This window comes from Apus apus, chromosome 1 (genome assembly GCF_020740795.1).
Source record: "Apus apus isolate bApuApu2 chromosome 1, bApuApu2.pri.cur, whole genome shotgun sequence".
In the NCBI taxonomy this organism is placed as follows: domain Eukaryota; kingdom Metazoa; phylum Chordata; class Aves; order Apodiformes; family Apodidae; genus Apus; species Apus apus.
The window spans coordinates 66174976-66191883 of NC_067282.1; the positions used below are offsets into that span (position 1 = coordinate 66174976).

General features: G+C 36.5%; 1 protein-coding gene across 12 annotated transcripts in view; it reads left to right on the plus strand.

The window, feature by feature from the left end:
- Positions 1-16908, plus strand: part of REV1 (REV1 DNA directed polymerase) — a 61280-nt gene that overhangs the window by 33601 nt on the left and 10771 nt on the right. For 8 of the 12 annotated variants that reach the window (XM_051632919.1, XM_051632929.1, XM_051632957.1 and 5 more), the window contains 9 exons: positions 560-695; positions 1971-2099; positions 2772-2926; positions 5271-5390; positions 8080-8300; positions 9300-9472; positions 13039-13141; positions 15733-15889; positions 16245-16447. In XM_051632919.1, coding sequence (XP_051488879.1) covers positions 560-695; positions 1971-2099; positions 2772-2926; positions 5271-5390; positions 8080-8300; positions 9300-9472; positions 13039-13141; positions 15733-15889; positions 16245-16447 — 1397 coding nt within the window. The remainder of the gene's footprint in view (positions 1-559; positions 696-1970; positions 2100-2771; positions 2927-5270; positions 5391-8079; positions 8301-9299; positions 9473-13038; positions 13142-15732; positions 15890-16244; positions 16448-16908) is intronic. The other 4 variants (XM_051632976.1, XM_051632985.1, XM_051632900.1 and 1 more) reach the window with 1 other exon arrangement.

The following is a 16908-nucleotide window of genomic DNA, read 5'->3' on the forward strand; positions in this document are numbered from 1 at the left end:
ATAGTTTTAAGTAGGAGGTTGTAAGTATGATTAAAAAGTGGGTTTGTGTTCTGAATTTAATGTCTGTGTTTTGGTGGTAGTTCTGCTTTCTGTAAAAAGGTATGTAGCTAAGTGTCTTCTCATTTGGGCAAGCAGTTGGTAATTTTTTTAGTATCTTGTATGTGTTTACAGGATATGGTTGAAGCAGTTAGCCTCGATTGATTGATTTTCATTGTCACTAAAGCTAACTGAGATCAGTCTTATTTTACAGTATGGTATATGTAGTCATCAACAAACTGCTGTCCAGTAATTTGGGGGGAAACAGAAACAGAGTTTTCCTGTAGCTTGATGTTCTTCTTAGTAATATGTACAGATATAGCTGCAGAGAAGGATTACTGTGTGGGGGGATTATTTTCTTTTTCTGGACCATTGTATGAATCAATAGATTATTAAGAACCTCATAATCAACAGATAGCAGTGTAGAAATTGTATAAAATAGAATCCGTAATTTTTATTTTATTCATATTCATTCTCTTGAACTCTTAAGAAAAATAACATTAAAAAATAAATATTTTTCAAGCAGAAATTCCAAGAGTCCCCGATCAGCTGGACTTATCACTGTGGGAGCATTTGGATTCCACACATGTGAATGGAGCTGATGTCGATTTCACTGTTCTGTCCATGGCTGAAATAGCTTCATGTAGTTATGAAGCCAGGTGGGTAAAAGTTACCTATCAAGTTGCTTGAAAATCTCATACAGATACCCATAACATGTCCAAAAATAGCAGTTGCTAATTCAGTTTCTTTAAATTTATCTTGTGAGGAATTTTTTTTTTTTATGTTTTCTAAAGTTGTAGTTATGTAAGTTGTTAGAATTTAACACAAGGTCTTCTGTGTGAATGCTGCTGCTCTTTAAACACTGCTTGATAGCTCTCAACCTAACCCTCCATGTAGCTTAAAACAAAGCCTGTTAAGGAAAGCCGTATGCCATTCACTGTGATACTGTTGATTTCATAATGTTATCTTCACTTCTTTGAATCAAAATTGCATTCCCTTATGGAATTAGGAACACTTTGTTACTAAAGGTTTTAGGTAAAATCAGACAGTTAAATGTGGTGCTAAACTTAAAACCGTTTCTTGCACATGCTGTGTTGAGCATCCCCAATAGCTAATAAATGTTCAGAAACAACTTGTTATAAGCACAGTGTTCAAAACATGATTTCCTTTGCTGACGGAAGGAGCTTCAGAAGTTACTTCGTTTGAACCTTCCTCAAGCATGCTAGTATAGGAAGGCTTATATTTGTATCTCAGAAATCAGAGTTTATTTATTACAGGAACATAATTTTCTAAGCTTGCACAATGGAATATAAGATCCAGTTACCTTAGTCTCTGTAGCATATGTGTGGTTTTAAACTGAAGCAGAAGATAGCAAGTGGTGCTTTTTGGAGACTTTGTCTTAAGCGTGTTTCCAGAAGCAGGCTGACCATGCTGCATGCCTTAATATTAGACAGATAATTCACAGGATCACAGAATCTTAGGGGTTGGAAGGGACCTTGAAAGATCCTCTAGTCCAACTCCCCTGCCAGAGCAGGATCACCCAGAGCACATCACACAGGAATGTGTCCAGGCGGGTTTTGAAAGTCTCCAGTGAAGGAGACTCCACAACCTCTGTGGGCAGCCTGTTCCATTGCTCTGTCACTCTCACAGTAAAGAAGTTCTTCCTGATATTCACATGGAACCTCCTGTGCTCCAGTTTGCACCCATTGCCCCTTGTCCTATCACTGGACATCACTGAAAAAATTCAAATACTCTTATTTGCGTTTATTTTTATTTTTTTACCTATTAACTGCTAGCAGTTGGACTAAATTCCTTTTTATTGATAATTCATTTTCATGGGAAAAGACAAATACTTCATTTGGAAATACCCGGTATTAAATCGTGGAAAAGTTAGTAATGTGTTTATTTGGGGTTTTTGTATTATTTAATTTTAGACAAGCCGGCATAAAGAATGGAATGTTTTTTGGCCAAGCAAAAAAATTGTGTCCAAATCTTCAAGCAGTTTCATATGATTTTGATGCATACAAAGAAGTTGCACGGACAGTATATGAAATATTAGCAAGGTAATGTGCTATTTGTTTACATGATCTTTCATGGTTAGGTTATCAAGCATATTTGCCACTGTGGAGTACCATTATTTGATTTAGTGTTTTCATGTCCATGTTACTCTTCAGTTTCAATAAAGCCATTCCTATTTGAGATCTTCCTTTTGTAGTGTTTTTGTTATTTTGGGCACCGTGCTGCTTCTGAACATTCTTTTTATTTGGAAGCCAAGTCCTATAAACAGTCAACATCTGACTTCCAAAGAAGTAATTGTTAAAGTTTTTACTGATTACACTATGAGAAGCAGATCCCTGTGTAGTAATGAGATTCTTCAAACAGGTTTTTTGAGTAACTTAAAAAAGGGTTATTGGAGTAACTAACATCTATTAGAAACTACTTTCTGGTTTAAAATGTGCTTGAGCAAAACTAGAAATTAGTTATTGTTACTGAAAAATAAGTATTCTGCTCCTTCTCCAGCTGTTCCTTTAAAATGATGACACATGATGAAATTAGTTCTACATTAGTAATGTTACTGTAATTTGCTGGTTTAGCATTTTTTATATGTAAATAATGCGTGATACAAATAAGCAGGGAAATGCTACCACAAAAGGAAGACTTTATTTGCTACATATTTGTTTTAACAGATGGTGAGCTGTTGCTGGTGTTTCACCTCCTTTACTTTGTGTTGATAGCTATACTCATAACATCGAAGCAGTCAGTTGTGATGAAGCACTAGTAGATATCACTGAAATCCTTACAGAGACCAGATTGACTCCTGATGAATTTGCAAATGCTATCCGCACTGAAATCAAAGCCCAAACTAAATGCACAGCTTCTGTTGGGATGGGTAAGTACCTTATTTCAGTCCTGTTTCCACGCAGTGCCTGCTGTTGTGAGGTATATCAAAGCTATGTAAGATTGTTAAAATTCTTAAGTGTTTGCGTGATATGGAATATATTGCCATTTAAATTAAATTAGTGTAAATAAAAATGCAAGAAAATCTTCATAAGTGGAAAGTTTTAAGCAAGAATTGCTATTTCTTCTCATTTGTTATCTAAATATCATGCTAAAATTCCATTTGTATTCTGTCCTTGCATTCATTTTGATGAAATGCCACTGTGTTTTCCCAGTAAATAGAAAAATGTCCATAGATTATGTTCATTTTTGGAGGTAGCAGTAAGATTTTACAGAGTAGCATGATTTAGCATAATTATTAGAAGGTATTGAAAGCAAAGATCTATGTGATTTGTAGTAGGTATTGTATATGAAGCAACACATCTGAAAAGACTTTCTTGATCTCTTTTCCCTTGGCCTCTTCCTTTCTCCTGTTTTTGTCCCTAATTAATACTAGAGTTAAGTATCTGTTAGTAAATATACTGAGTGTATATATGTGTATGAAATACACTTATGAGACAAGCTGCAATTCATTCCTGTAAGCAGAATTTGTCCTTTATTTTTTATGATATCATAGTACAGAGAATGTAATTCCCCAGATTCCGATTTTTGTTGTGTTTTGACTTGAAACACATTTGGAATTTCTTTTATATGCTTATTCAGTGTGTTTGGTTTCTCTACGGAAAGAGCAGAGTCCATTTTTAAGGCATTATTTTCTAATCTGATATAGTTCTCTCAGTGATGAGACAAATACACCTACGAGCATTTTTTTTCTAGTAATTGATTTGTGAGAGACTCTAGAAATTAATTTGGTATCCTTTCTAGAAATTTGTTTGGTAGGTACATGACAAGGACTTTGTGTCTTCACTCAGAACTCATTATTATGTAAGTAAATAGGATTAAACAATTTACTTTTACTATCACATGAATGTAGAGACTGTCTTTCAAAAATGTCATCTGCCAGAAACACAAATCTTGTGTGATTTATATGTTACCCAATGGGGAAGTTGTACCAATATAATAAAGTGTAAATTTGAATATATACTGTAATACCGTTGATATCTCCTCCCAACACTGATATCTGATTAGAGAGAAGTTAAGGAAGGACATGACTATGCCAGTTGAATAAATTTAATTTTTACCGAAGAGATTTTAGTGGCTAAACTAAACTGTTTTGAACAATCCTAGTGAAAGATTAAAACACTGATATGTTAACATCAGTATTTCTGTTTATCATTTGTTAAGTGAGATACTGTTTTTTTTCTGCTTTACTTCAGTGTTGTGGAAGTAACACATTGCAGAAGATAAATCACTGGGATTTCATAGTATTACAAGGCTGTGTTAGTATGTTTCATAGATAACAGGATCAGAGATCTTCAGTACTCTATAGACAAAACACAGATCCCCAAAGTTAAATAGGAAATTGAATGAGGAATCCAGAATTAATTGTTACATCAATTTTACCTCACAAGAGAATCGGTGCACATAAAACTTTGTTACTGTTCTAATTGACAAAACCAATGTGGACACAGGTGAGAGGTGAAGAGCAATAGTAACACACAGTGCTCTTTTACTGCTTTATTTTAAAACATGATGTTTGAGTGGCAATAATTAATATGTTTGGATATAATTTCACAGATCTTAAGGAATGAATGTTTATAGGCATGAATAAGCCCATAAACAGGGAAGAAAAAGTGCTTAAATAAGTCTTGTTTCCACCACACTTTATAAGTGCATACAATAATTCAATAAAGTTATTGGATATTTTTCTTGTGAAAAAATCCCAAATATTAGCTTAATTCCAGCGTTTCACATCTAATATTCTTGATACAATTGTCACCTAAGTATTATTTATATGGACCACATTCAATTTTTTTTTTTAAGTTCTTCAGTTAAATTATCACACTTAGGAATTTTTTAGCCATTTGCACTTAACTGTTTATCTCTACCTTTACATGTGTAGTACAGAACCAAGACAAATAAATTCAGTGTTCTTAGTGAAGTATCCCACACTTGTTGGTTGTTTGAGGGTTTTTTGGTGGTTTGTTCTTTTTGTTTGGTTTTAACTTTGCAATTGTAGTTACCACTACAGTTACGCTGCTGTAATCACAAATACTGCTAGCTGCTAATTTGGAAGTAGGTATTGCAAATACGTATGAATATTTCATTAAATTCTTTGTAAAAAGTAAAGAATTTGACTGTCCTTTCTGCATATTTTTCTTTGACTGGTGAACTGCAGCATTCTACTTGAGAAGACACGTTACCACGGACATAAATGTAATTTATTTGTTTTACAGGTTCCAATATTCTGCTGGCCAGAATGGCAACTCGTAAAGCAAAACCGGATGGACAGTATCACTTAAAACCTGAAGAAGTAGATGATTTTATCAGAGGGCAACTTGTTACCAGTCTTCCAGGTAGTTCTTTCTTATAGAGGACATTTTGCCTCCTGATATTTAAAGAGTTTCTGTGACAAATCTCTGTTCTTGATCAGACAAGTTTAGATCCTGTTCAATGGTTATGACCCATCAAAAGAAGATACACTGCTTTCTGAAAACTTCTGAGTAAAGTCTCTGTGACCTTTTTGTATGTTTGAGAAGCATCTTTTTAGTAAAGAACTTTACAGATTCATACAGCATGATCTATGGAAGAAGCAGAGTTTAGTATCTTAGGTAAAATAATTTAGATGAGTAATTTCAAGTGAGTGCTAGCTTGCTGTATCATAACAAATGTAATAAAATTAGTAACATCAGGTAGTTAACACTGAGAGAGGCAGAGTTTGCATGGAACTGAGAACTGGCCCTAGAGAGTGTTCTTTCTAAAAAGGGGTGTATGAAGCCAGCAGCTGGAAAAAATAGCACAGATGCCATAATAAAACAGAGTATATGAAGAGAAAAAAGGAGGTAGATGAAAGAGGAGCTTGTTTAATCTCTGCTGTATCTAAGAGACTGAGGGATGTCAAAGCCAGAAAGGACAGAAGGAAAATGAAGAAAAAAAATTGTCAGAGGAGAATGTTACTGAACTATGTGTTTCTGCTTGCAATTTGAGTTATATTACAATGGCAGATAAATTGAGAGAAAGGTGGAAAGTAAGGCTACTTGTGGGAGTATTTACTGCTGTTATGCTCTGCATCCAGCTATAGACAGTTTTTGGTTCTGGTAGACTTAGACTACACATAAGGGAATTGTTACACAGGTAATTATTTTATTGTGTAAGTACATTTAGTCAATGCTCCACTGCAAACTGTGACAGAATGTGTTGATTCTTTTAAAGAAGGAAAATGGGTTTGTCAAATTCCAACTGTTTTTTTGTCTAGCCTGAAGAAATGATTGTGACTGATCATGATTTGTAACTTGAAAGTGTGACAGTACTAATAATTTTATGACTGGTAGTTTCAGCCAACTCTTATTGAGAGATAGAAGTTTTAATGACATAATATTTCCACAAGTTTTGTGAAAAATGACAACTTGACAAAGGAGAGTGATCCAAATTAGAATATCCTTTGAGGGACAGGCAGGCAAAATTCATCTACGGTACATTTTGACGGTAGTTCCCAGTCTTCATATGTATAGCCAGACTGCATGTTTCCTGTCCCATGTTCATTGGTTATATAGAAGGATATCTCAGTAAAGCAGGACTGGATCAATTGAGATGCCTGTGGACATAGTGAAGACCAAGGAGAAAGCTCAAAGGGAGAAAAGAAGCATTTCTGGCCCACAGGTTTTAGGGAGGTTCTACAAGATGTGGCAGAATTCACAGAGAGAGGGCAGTAAACTGGAGTTACTGTGCTGGGAAAATTATAGGCATTAAGGACATATGGAATACACCCGTGTGAAAACAGGCTTTATTGTGCTTTTTTGTTGTTCCAGGAAGATACTATAAAGAGTTGTAAGCTAAGCTGTTTCCTGTCATGTAACTCTGTATTGTATTGTTATTCAATATTTTAGTAGTATACAGTGATACAGACATAGTGCAAAAATTGCTGAGTAAGCACTTACTTGTACTTTATATGTTAGTGATCAGGTGAGCTCAGCTTGCATATGTGTGCATATATTTAGCATTAAATGTTCAAAATACCATTTTTCTCTGTTCAAGAAATAAGAAGAGAAGGGAAATAAAAAATAAACAGCAATAGACACTGAAATGGAGAAGTGGTAAGAATAGCATATATAGACAGGTGCAGGTTTACCAGAAATTCTCTTCATGTATCCTTTCCATGGCCAAACATAATTTACAGCACAGCACCATTTCTCTTTGGCGTAACTTATATGAGGTTTTTTTCTGCCTGAAAGTTATTCATAGAGTACTCAACTTTTACTTGAGTATTTCAAAGTTCTCAGAATTCACTTGCACGTTCATAGTAAAAACTTTCTAGTGTTTGTGTCAATAATGCCACCTAGAAAAAAATCAGGTTATGAAATATACAAGCTGATTACCTAAGATTTCTAACTTTCACTGACTTTGATAGTGTAATCTCATAGGAGTCATATTTTTTGGAAGTAACAGGCCACCTTTCCAAAACCCAGGAATACACTTAAGTTTATCACACTTACTTATGTGCCATTGCCATGGATGCCTACAATTTCCAGTGCTTGGTAATTCAAAGCACAAGAGATACAGGTGTGCTATCACTTCTACTTGAAATACTACTTTTCTACTTAGGAAGCAGTGGAACAGCAGTCAAAATGTTTCTTGTTTTTCTTTTAGATTAAATCACTTGTATATGATGGCAAAACATAATACATGTGGGACACTCATTTTGGACCAAGTATTGTAGTGTTCAGAGCTCTGTACTCTGTAACAGGCCATACTTTGTTGAGAAGATTTGCAAGCACAAGTCATTCACATGTTACCCAGAAATAAACAAACACACTGCTGTATGACACCTTGAAATAAGTAAAACAGATTAAGGAAATACAGGTGAAAACAGCAAAAGCTTCCATTTGAACCATGTTTTATTAAGTGGATTTTTTTTTGGTGTGGTGTATATTTAAATAATAATTTGATGTGACCTAGTTTAAGTTTAAAAAGACCAATTTCATTCGTTTAAAATCTGAGTGGCTCTGAATTGTGTAGAGTTAACAGAACTAATCGCTTGGTTGTTAGGAGTTGGCAGGACAATGGAATCTAAGCTGGCTTCTTTGGGAATTAAAACCTGTGGAGATCTACAGTGTGCTTCAATGTCAAAACTGCAAAAAGAATTTGGTCCAAAAACAGGACAGATGCTCTACAGATTTTGTCGTGGTTTGGATGATCGACCTGTTCGTACAGAAAAAGAAAGAAAATCTGTTTCAGCAGAAATCAACTATGGAATACGGTTTACACAGGTAAATTCAAGCTTACTTTCTTTTATACAGTGAATTCTTTCAGCTGTTGAAAAATCTCATATTCTGATTATTTCTCATACACTTTGATTTTTTAAAGTACCGTCTTAGCTATCAAATGGAAAGGAGGAAAATCGTAGGAGACCAAACGATAAAATGGGAGGAGAGACTGCAAAAATATTGGACTGAAAAAAAGCTTGCACAAAATTAGCAGACTATTCTGCATTTGTTATACAAATCTAGTACAGAAAAAGAGAACTACAGTAGGTTTGTCAGCACCTGGCATCCTCTTTCATTTAAGTGCTGATTATTCAAAGATGCCAGTGCCTGAAACCATCACCAGCTGCTCCAGTGCAAAATTTTACTAGACTTTCTACAAATATTGCAGGGGTGGGAGTGTTGTTGGCAAAATTGTGTTAAAAAAGTAACTCAGCTCTTTGTTCAGAACTTAAGCATTTATAGGAATTACAGAAAAATCAGGTTGAGAGAGACCTCATGACGATGTGTCATCCAGCCTTTTGCTGAAAGTAGGGGAAGCTATGAGATCAGACTGGTTGCTGAAGACTTTGTCCAGTCCAGTCTTGGACATGTCCAAGAACAAAGACTTCACTACTCTGAGCGACATGTTCCGCTGCTTGACTTCTGTCAAGATGAAAAAGGTTTTCTTTATAAGCCCTACGATCTTAATCTTCTAGGTGTGTGCTTAAAGTAAGACTTGCAGTTCTGTGTTGGGGTTTCTAAATATATTTTTTTAAAGACTTATTTCCAAAAGAACTTAGTATTTCCTACTTAATTTAGCTTTAGGATAAGAATCTACCATCTCTCCTAACATCAGTAATCTACGATATAAACAAAACACTTGACATTAAATAAGTCAGTTGCCTGTGAGTCAGCTTGCTCTTTTCAGTTTACACAATCTGGATTCCATTAACACCTAATGATTTACCTTCAATATTTGAAAACTAGTAATTACGTAAACACGTTGTTGTTTTTCCCCTTCAGCCTAAGGAAGCAGAAGCTTTCCTTCTGAGCCTCTCAGAAGAAATCCAACGTAGACTGGAAGCTGCTGGTATGAAGGGTAAACGGTTGACCCTTAAAATTATGGTCAGAAAGGCTGGGGCACCAGTGGAGCCTGCAAAATATGGAGGTCATGGAATCTGTGATAATATTGCCAGGTAACTACACATGGAAAAAAGAATGGATCAGTAGTAGGCACGAGCAGACTTCTGCACCAAAAGCAGATCTGGAGCACCAAAACTTAAAGGAAGATAGGACAGAAATTTAAAGTGCTTGGCACTTCTTTGTCTACCTATCAAACCTGCTCCAAAATCAGAAGTAGAATATTATTATTAGAAGTCATAGAATCATAGAACCATTCAGGTTGGAAAAGACCTTTGGAATCACCGAGTCCAAGCATCATCCCTGCTCTACAAAGTTCTCCCCTAAACCATATCCACCAACACCACATCCAAACAACCCTTACACACATCCAGGGATGGTGACTCAACCACCTCCCTGGGCAGCCTATTCCAGTGTCTAACCACTCTTTCTGTGAAAATAACTTTACTAATGTCCAGTCTAAACCTCCCCTGTTGCAGCTTGAAGCCATTCCCTCTTTTTCTGTTGCTAATTACCTGTGAGAAGAGACCAGCACCAAACTCTCTATGATGTCCCTTCAGGTACTTGTAGAGACTGATGAGGTCTCCCCTCAGCCTCCTGTTCCTCAAACTAAACATTCCCAGCTCCTTCAAGCATTCTTCATAAGATTTATTCTCTAGGCCCTTCACCAGCTTCATTGCTCTCCTCTGTACTCGCCCCAGCACCTCGATATCTCTCTTGAATTGAGGTGCCCAAAACTGGACAGCTTTCCAGCCACACTTCCCCAAGCCTGTAGCATTGCATGGGGTTGTTGCGGCCTAAGTGCAGGACTCAGCACTTGGCCTTGTTGAAGTTCATACCATTAAAGTTAGCCCAATGATCTAATCTATCCAAGTTGCCTGCATTTGGGTTGTACATACATGGTCCTTTGGTCATTGGTATGGAATGTAAATTCCCCAATGATAAAAACCAGCATATTGGGAGGAGAAAGAAGGCTAAGGTGTCTGAATCAGAAAGAGTTTTAAGTCATCTTTTGTCTTTGAGTTTCTTCAAAGAGAAAAACGGGGAAAAAAGAAAATACATTAGAAGTTTAAAAGTTTTGAGGCATAGAAGAAACAGTTTGTGGTTTTCAGACGAGGCAGGAATCATGCTCAATATGAGCTGGCAATTTGCGCTGGCAGGCCAGAAAGCCAAACTGTGTCCTAGGCTGCATCAAAAGAAGCGTGGCCAGCAGGTCAAGAGAGGTGATTCTCATTGTTTACTCTGCTCTCATGAGACCTCACCTGGAGTATTGTGTCCAGTTCTTGGAGCCCCCAACATAAGAAGGAAATGGAGCTCCTAGACCAGGTCCAGCGGAGGGCCACAAAGATGTCAGAGGGCTGGAGCACTTCTCTTATGAAGACAGGCTGAGAGAGTTGGTGTTGTTCAACCTGGAGAAGAGAAGGCTCCAGGGAGACCCCACAGTTGCCTTCCAGTACCTGAAGGGGCTACAGAAAAGTTGGGGAGGGACTTTTACAAGGACTTGTAGTGACAGGACAAGGAGGAATGGATTAAAACAGGAAGAAGGGAGATTTAGGTTAGACATTAGGAAGTAATTCTTTAGTGTGAGGGTGGTGAGACACTGGCACAGGTTGTCCAGGGAAGTTGGATGGAGCTTTGAGCAACCTGGTCTAGTGGGAGGTGTCCCTGCCCATGCAGGGGGTTTGGAACTAGATGATCTTTAAGGTCGCTTCCAACCCGAAGCATTCTGTGTTTCTATGAATGGGAAAGAAAAAAATTCACCCTCAAGTGCATTCAGGAATGTACTCTTGCCTGTCTGTGGATGCTTCTTAAAAATTAAAGTGATTTATTGAGGTATTTTCAAAGAATCATCATGACTAATCAATTTATTTTGGTATGGAGGTGAATTTTCTCTTCCTTTTTTACTTTGATAATCTGTATTTTAAGGTAGCTCTTAATTTTATAATAGTGTCGTGAAATACTAACAAATAAAGGAGTTTAATCCCTTAAAGGGTTTGTCTTCAAACAATACATACATACATACATACATACATGTATATTGTTGGTGTACTTTTCTCCAGCTTGCTCAGTATTAGACCTGTTTTTCCTTTTGCAGTACCTATAGAAGACATATTTACATCCTGCACTATGACACGCATGCAGCAGCATTTTTGTTTCTTTCAGAGGCCAGCTGAGTTGAAATGTTCTGCTGCTGCTGCAAGCAAGTTTCCGCTCCCTGAGCTGTGTAGTGTTGGATACTTTCCTTTTGCTTGAGGGGCTTTCTGGTGTTCCTTGATAGGTTGTTGGTCACATGATGTTTTTAAAGATTTGGAGTCCATTCTCGAAGTAAATTGCCTTGGTACTTGCCAAGAAAGATGTCCAATCGGTACTGTTCTACTTCAAGTCTAGAGCACACAGGGACTAGGATAGTATTTGCAGAATTACTTGCTGCAGAAGTAACTACTTTGAATTCTGAACATTTGAACTGCCACCAGACACCTTGGACTGCAGTTGTCCATCTTAGTACAGACTCACAGACATACTTAAATTAAACTTGTGGGTTGTTAATGAAATTTTTACTGCATCATTGGTACCACGTCCTGATAGTACAGTATGGACCTTTGTAACATATTATTCTGAAATGGTGTTTACCTTTAGAGACATCCTGCATTTCTCCCTAATAATCTGCATAATTCCATCTTAATGGTGATACTGATCTTTTTCTTAAAAAATGTTAATGTGTAAGGCTCAGGGAGTTCTTAATTTCATTTACAGCAGGAATGTTTTTTGTTTTCATATCGGCAGAACCAGACCTTTTTGTAGATTACTTGGCTGTTCATGGTGGTTTCTGATAGATTCAAAAGTAGAGTAAAATTTAAGGAGACTCAACCAAAGTATTTAGTAAGTTGTCAGGATGGCTCCCTATCAAAACACCAAGGTGGAACTTCCAGAGTTCCACAGTTATAGTTACCTGCATCAGTTACCTCAATGATAAGACTTTATATCACTCATATACATTTGATTAGCCACCTGAAATTCTGTCCTTATCTGTCTAAAATGTTAGGCCATTAGAGAATCCTCAACAACCGATCACTACTACTGCCCTGCCAAGCTCTCAGGTGGCAATTTGTAAAAAACACAACCAGGTGATTTTGTGAGTTGTTGCAGAAAATTGCCCACAATGTAAGATGTATTTGCAATGTTTTTTAAATTTAAAGATTTATTTGTAATCCACATGCACGTGCTTCTCCCTCAGAGTTGGTTTGAAACTCCTGCTTTAGACATTTGACAGTAGACAACTGAAATAATACTGAGCGAACTCATTATGAACCAAGCTTGAGTGAAGGGTAGTGCTTGAGTGCATTTCTATCAATGCTACAAAGTCAAACATTTTTGTCAGGCTTCAGTAGATAGCATATATATGAATATATGCTACATTTGACTATTTAATTTGTGGACTGCAAACTGTACATGCTCAATTAGTAAGTAATCTGCTTAGTTCTAATTACCTTTGAAAAGAAACTGCAGAACACAAAAAGTGTTCACTTTCTGTATGCTAAAAAATTATTAATACAGAATTGTTTTTATCTCTGAGATTTGTGAAGCAGTTTCCTTTTTAACCATACTTTTCTATTATTTTTAGGACTGTGACTCTAGACCATGCAACAGACAGTGCAAAAGTAATTGGAAAAGAAACTCTAAACATGTTTCACACAATGAAACTGAACATATCAGATATGCGAGGGGTGAGTTAATCGGAAAATTGAAATGTGTTCTGTTTATCGGCCTTCTTTGTTGTCTGTCGTAAGTTTTCAGTTCTCCAAAGTAAATGATAACCAAACTTAAGTAAGAGTGTAGATAATACAAAGTTTATGTAAACTAGGCTATGTAATCATAGTATGTTTTGTATGTTTACCTTTGAAAAACACAGTTGCAAAGCCATAAATGTAAAAAAAGAAAAAGTTATTGTGCTATGGATTAATCCACAGCTTAAACCAGCCTCAGGTAACAAAGTTAGACTGTACCTTCTACAGTCCTGTTAGCATTTCTAACTTTTATTTTGTCTTAGAATTTTCTATAAACTTTTGCAGTTACTGGTTAAGTAACACATTTAAATACTGTTTGTAATGCTAATCAAAGACACAGATCAGAGAAGTTTTTGTTCTAGACTATATGTCTTAGAGCCAGAAAACTTACGAGCCCATGGTTTGGCCTTTGTTTGAAGGTGGATTGCTGGCTCTTTTCAAACATGGTTAATTTTAGAACACTCTTGCTCATCTCGGGGGTTATATAACAGCAATGTGAACACATGATATGACTATGATGGCATCTGCTATTTGTTACGATGGAGCACAGAGGCTTTCTAAAACAAACCTGCATTTATTAGTCATGTGGATGTAGTAGTAAGGTTTTTATTCACAATGTTGCCTTGCAAAGTCAGCTGCATGGCTTGAGGAAATAATGGAGTTGAGGAAATAATTTATCATCCTCTCCCTGTCTTCAGTTTCTTGTCTGTCTTCATTGTTGTCTTTACCGACGTGTTTCATCGTTCTTTTTCACTTCATATCCTTATCCCTTGTTTTGGAAGATTCTTCTGTAAAGTTCCTATCCTTCAGATGTTGGCACATGTTGTTGTGCAAAACAGTGTACTACTTCTGACCAGCTGGCTATGTTCAGTTCACGAGGGGCCATTCAGGTCTAGATTATGTAATACAATGCAGATACAGCCAAGGCCCCTCAGTAATACTTCTTTCAACTGACTTCAGAAACCTCCAATGTTTATGTTGTCTGTATATGTCTATGCAGGAGCTAGTCCCCTTAAGCTTTGCTTATACGTGAGGTGAATCATGCTTTAAAATCACAGAATCACAGAATCTTAGGGGTTGGAAGGGACCTCCGAAGATCGAGTCCAGCCCCACTGCCGGAGCAGGACCAAAAGAAAAAAAAACAAACAAACAACTAGGGTAGATCACTCAGAAAGGCATCCAGACAGATCTTGAAAGTCTCCAGAGGAGGAGGCTCCACAACCTCTCTGGAGAGCCTATTCCAGTGCTCTGTAACCCTCACAGTAAAGAAGTTCTTCCTCATGTTGAGGTGGAACTTCCTGTGCTCGAGTTTGAATCCATTGCCCCTCGTCCTGTCACAGGGCACAAGTGAAAAGAGCTTGTCCCTGCCTCCTTGATGCCCAGGCCTCATATATTTATAGACATTCATTAGATCTCCCGTCAGCCTTCTCCTCACTAGACTGAAAAGTCTCTTAGCAAAATGTCCTTTTTCTCTCAATATCTAAAAAAAGTCCTAAAATGATGCCTTCTGCTTTTCATGCCCACACTTGGGCAGATGAATCCACTCACTTGTCCCATAGATGCCACCTAACACTTTAACTCAAACGTTTGTCCTGAAAGGCAAAAAAAAAGCTCAGGGCAAAGTAGTTGTACAGTACAGCAAACACAGTATTTCAAAGGCTTCTTTTAACTTTTAGAACTCAAATCCATAAATATTTAAATGCAAAAAGATAAAAGTGCAAATAAAAACCTTTTACATATGTTTTAATATCCCATTAGTTGCAACAAAAAAACTGTTAACAAACAAAATCCTTGCTATGTAATCATGGAAGATGACCTGGTAGAAGTATAGGAGCTTTCTGAGTCCTACATGCAGGGGTTTTTAAGGGTTGGGGTTTTTCTTAAGAATTACAGAGAATTAGCAGTAGACCTGTACAATATACCAGTGAGTTCTTAGTTAGACACAGTTTTTGAACACCTGTTGATTTGGTATTTAAATGTTAGTGAAAAGTGAGGATGTCTTTCAGAATGAGGAACACTTCATCTGGTAAAGACTACTTTCCTCAAAGTACTTTTATCCATTGAGACTTTGCGAGAATCATGTCTAGAAGTGAAACATTATTTTTCTCATTTGTAGGCTGAAGTGATGGATTTACTATAGATTGTCCTCAGGACAAACATTTCTTTCCTGTATGGGTAGCCAGATTTAATACTTATTACTTCCTGGTTAGTACTTCTGTATTTGTTAGTGTCTAAGAAATCTCATAATAAACGCATTGTTTAACGGCAGCACTTTTCTGTATCAGAGAAGTTAAGATGATAGTATATTTGTGATTTCTTAGTTTTGGGATTGTGGTGCATAATCCTGGGATTTGTTTGGGACATTTGAGAGCCTGTTTATGTATATTTCAACATACTTCTATTCGTTCTCTCCCCCACCCACAAGAGGCGGCCAATTTCAGAGAAGCCAATGCTATTATAAAACAATTACAGATTTTTAAATATTTTTTTAAAAACTTCATAAGGTGAATGTATTCATGTTTTGGATTTAGGTTGGAATTCAGGTACAGCAGTTAGTTCCCATCAGCAAAAACGCTTCGGCTCGCTCAACAGTGCAATCTGGACACTTACCTGGTGGATCACATTCAGTTATTGATCTTTTTCATGTTCAGAAAGCAAAAAAATGTTCGGAAGAAGAACACAAGGAAGGTCAGTAAACTTTTTACTTTGCATGATAATATTCAGTTCTGAAGAGCTCCACCACATACATTCTTTTGTAATACTTATTTGCTATTATACAAGGACTAATTATTTAACATAAACTCTGAGAGTAAGTTTTACTGCTGCAAATGAAAATGCTACAAATAAAACTTTGTCTAGGATTAGTCTGGTCTTTTTTAGAAGTAAATAGTAACAAAGGATTCTTTGAAAGTATTACAATTATGCTATATGTTGTATAAACTATTTAGCAAAAGAACCCTGGAAAGTATCTTCACTGTATCTTGAATCTTGTATTTCTAACTATTAAATTATCTCATTCTGAGTTTTGTTTTCATATGTATAGTATTTGTGGCTGCTATGGACCTTGAAATATCTTCTGATTCAAGAACCTGCACTTTTCTTCCATCTCGTGGTACCCATCTCTCATCTGGTCTCAATTCTAACGTTAGCAACAACGAATCTGCTGTCAAATGGAATGGTGTTCATTCTCCTATCAGTGTAAAATCCAGGCTTAATTTAAGTATTGAGGTTCCATCTGCTTCCCAGGTAAAACCTGAGAATATAAACCATCTGCAATATATTGTAACAACTTGGAATTTATTGTCTTATTTGGATAGAGCAGAAAAAAGTTCCATTACACTTTTCTTTAAAATAAAAAAAGCTCTAGTAGACCATGGTGCACAGTAAGAAACTGTTATTGATGCACAACTCTCTTGCCTTAATAGAAGGATTTTTAAAAGCAGTCGCTTACAGGCTAGCTAAAAATTATATTTATTCAAAGGAAAGCAATTTTATTTTCCACTGTCTTTTTCCTTACCATCACTTGCCAAAGGATTGCAATGGAACAGGAATAGAAAAGTTAGCAAGGATAAAATACTAAAAAACCTTTACCTTTCACAACCAAACCCCACAGTCTAATTATAAAAAACACATGATAAACTTTAGGCAAACTTCCATCAGAAAAATTAGACACATTCTCTAGATAATGCTCAGTGTTTGTGATGATG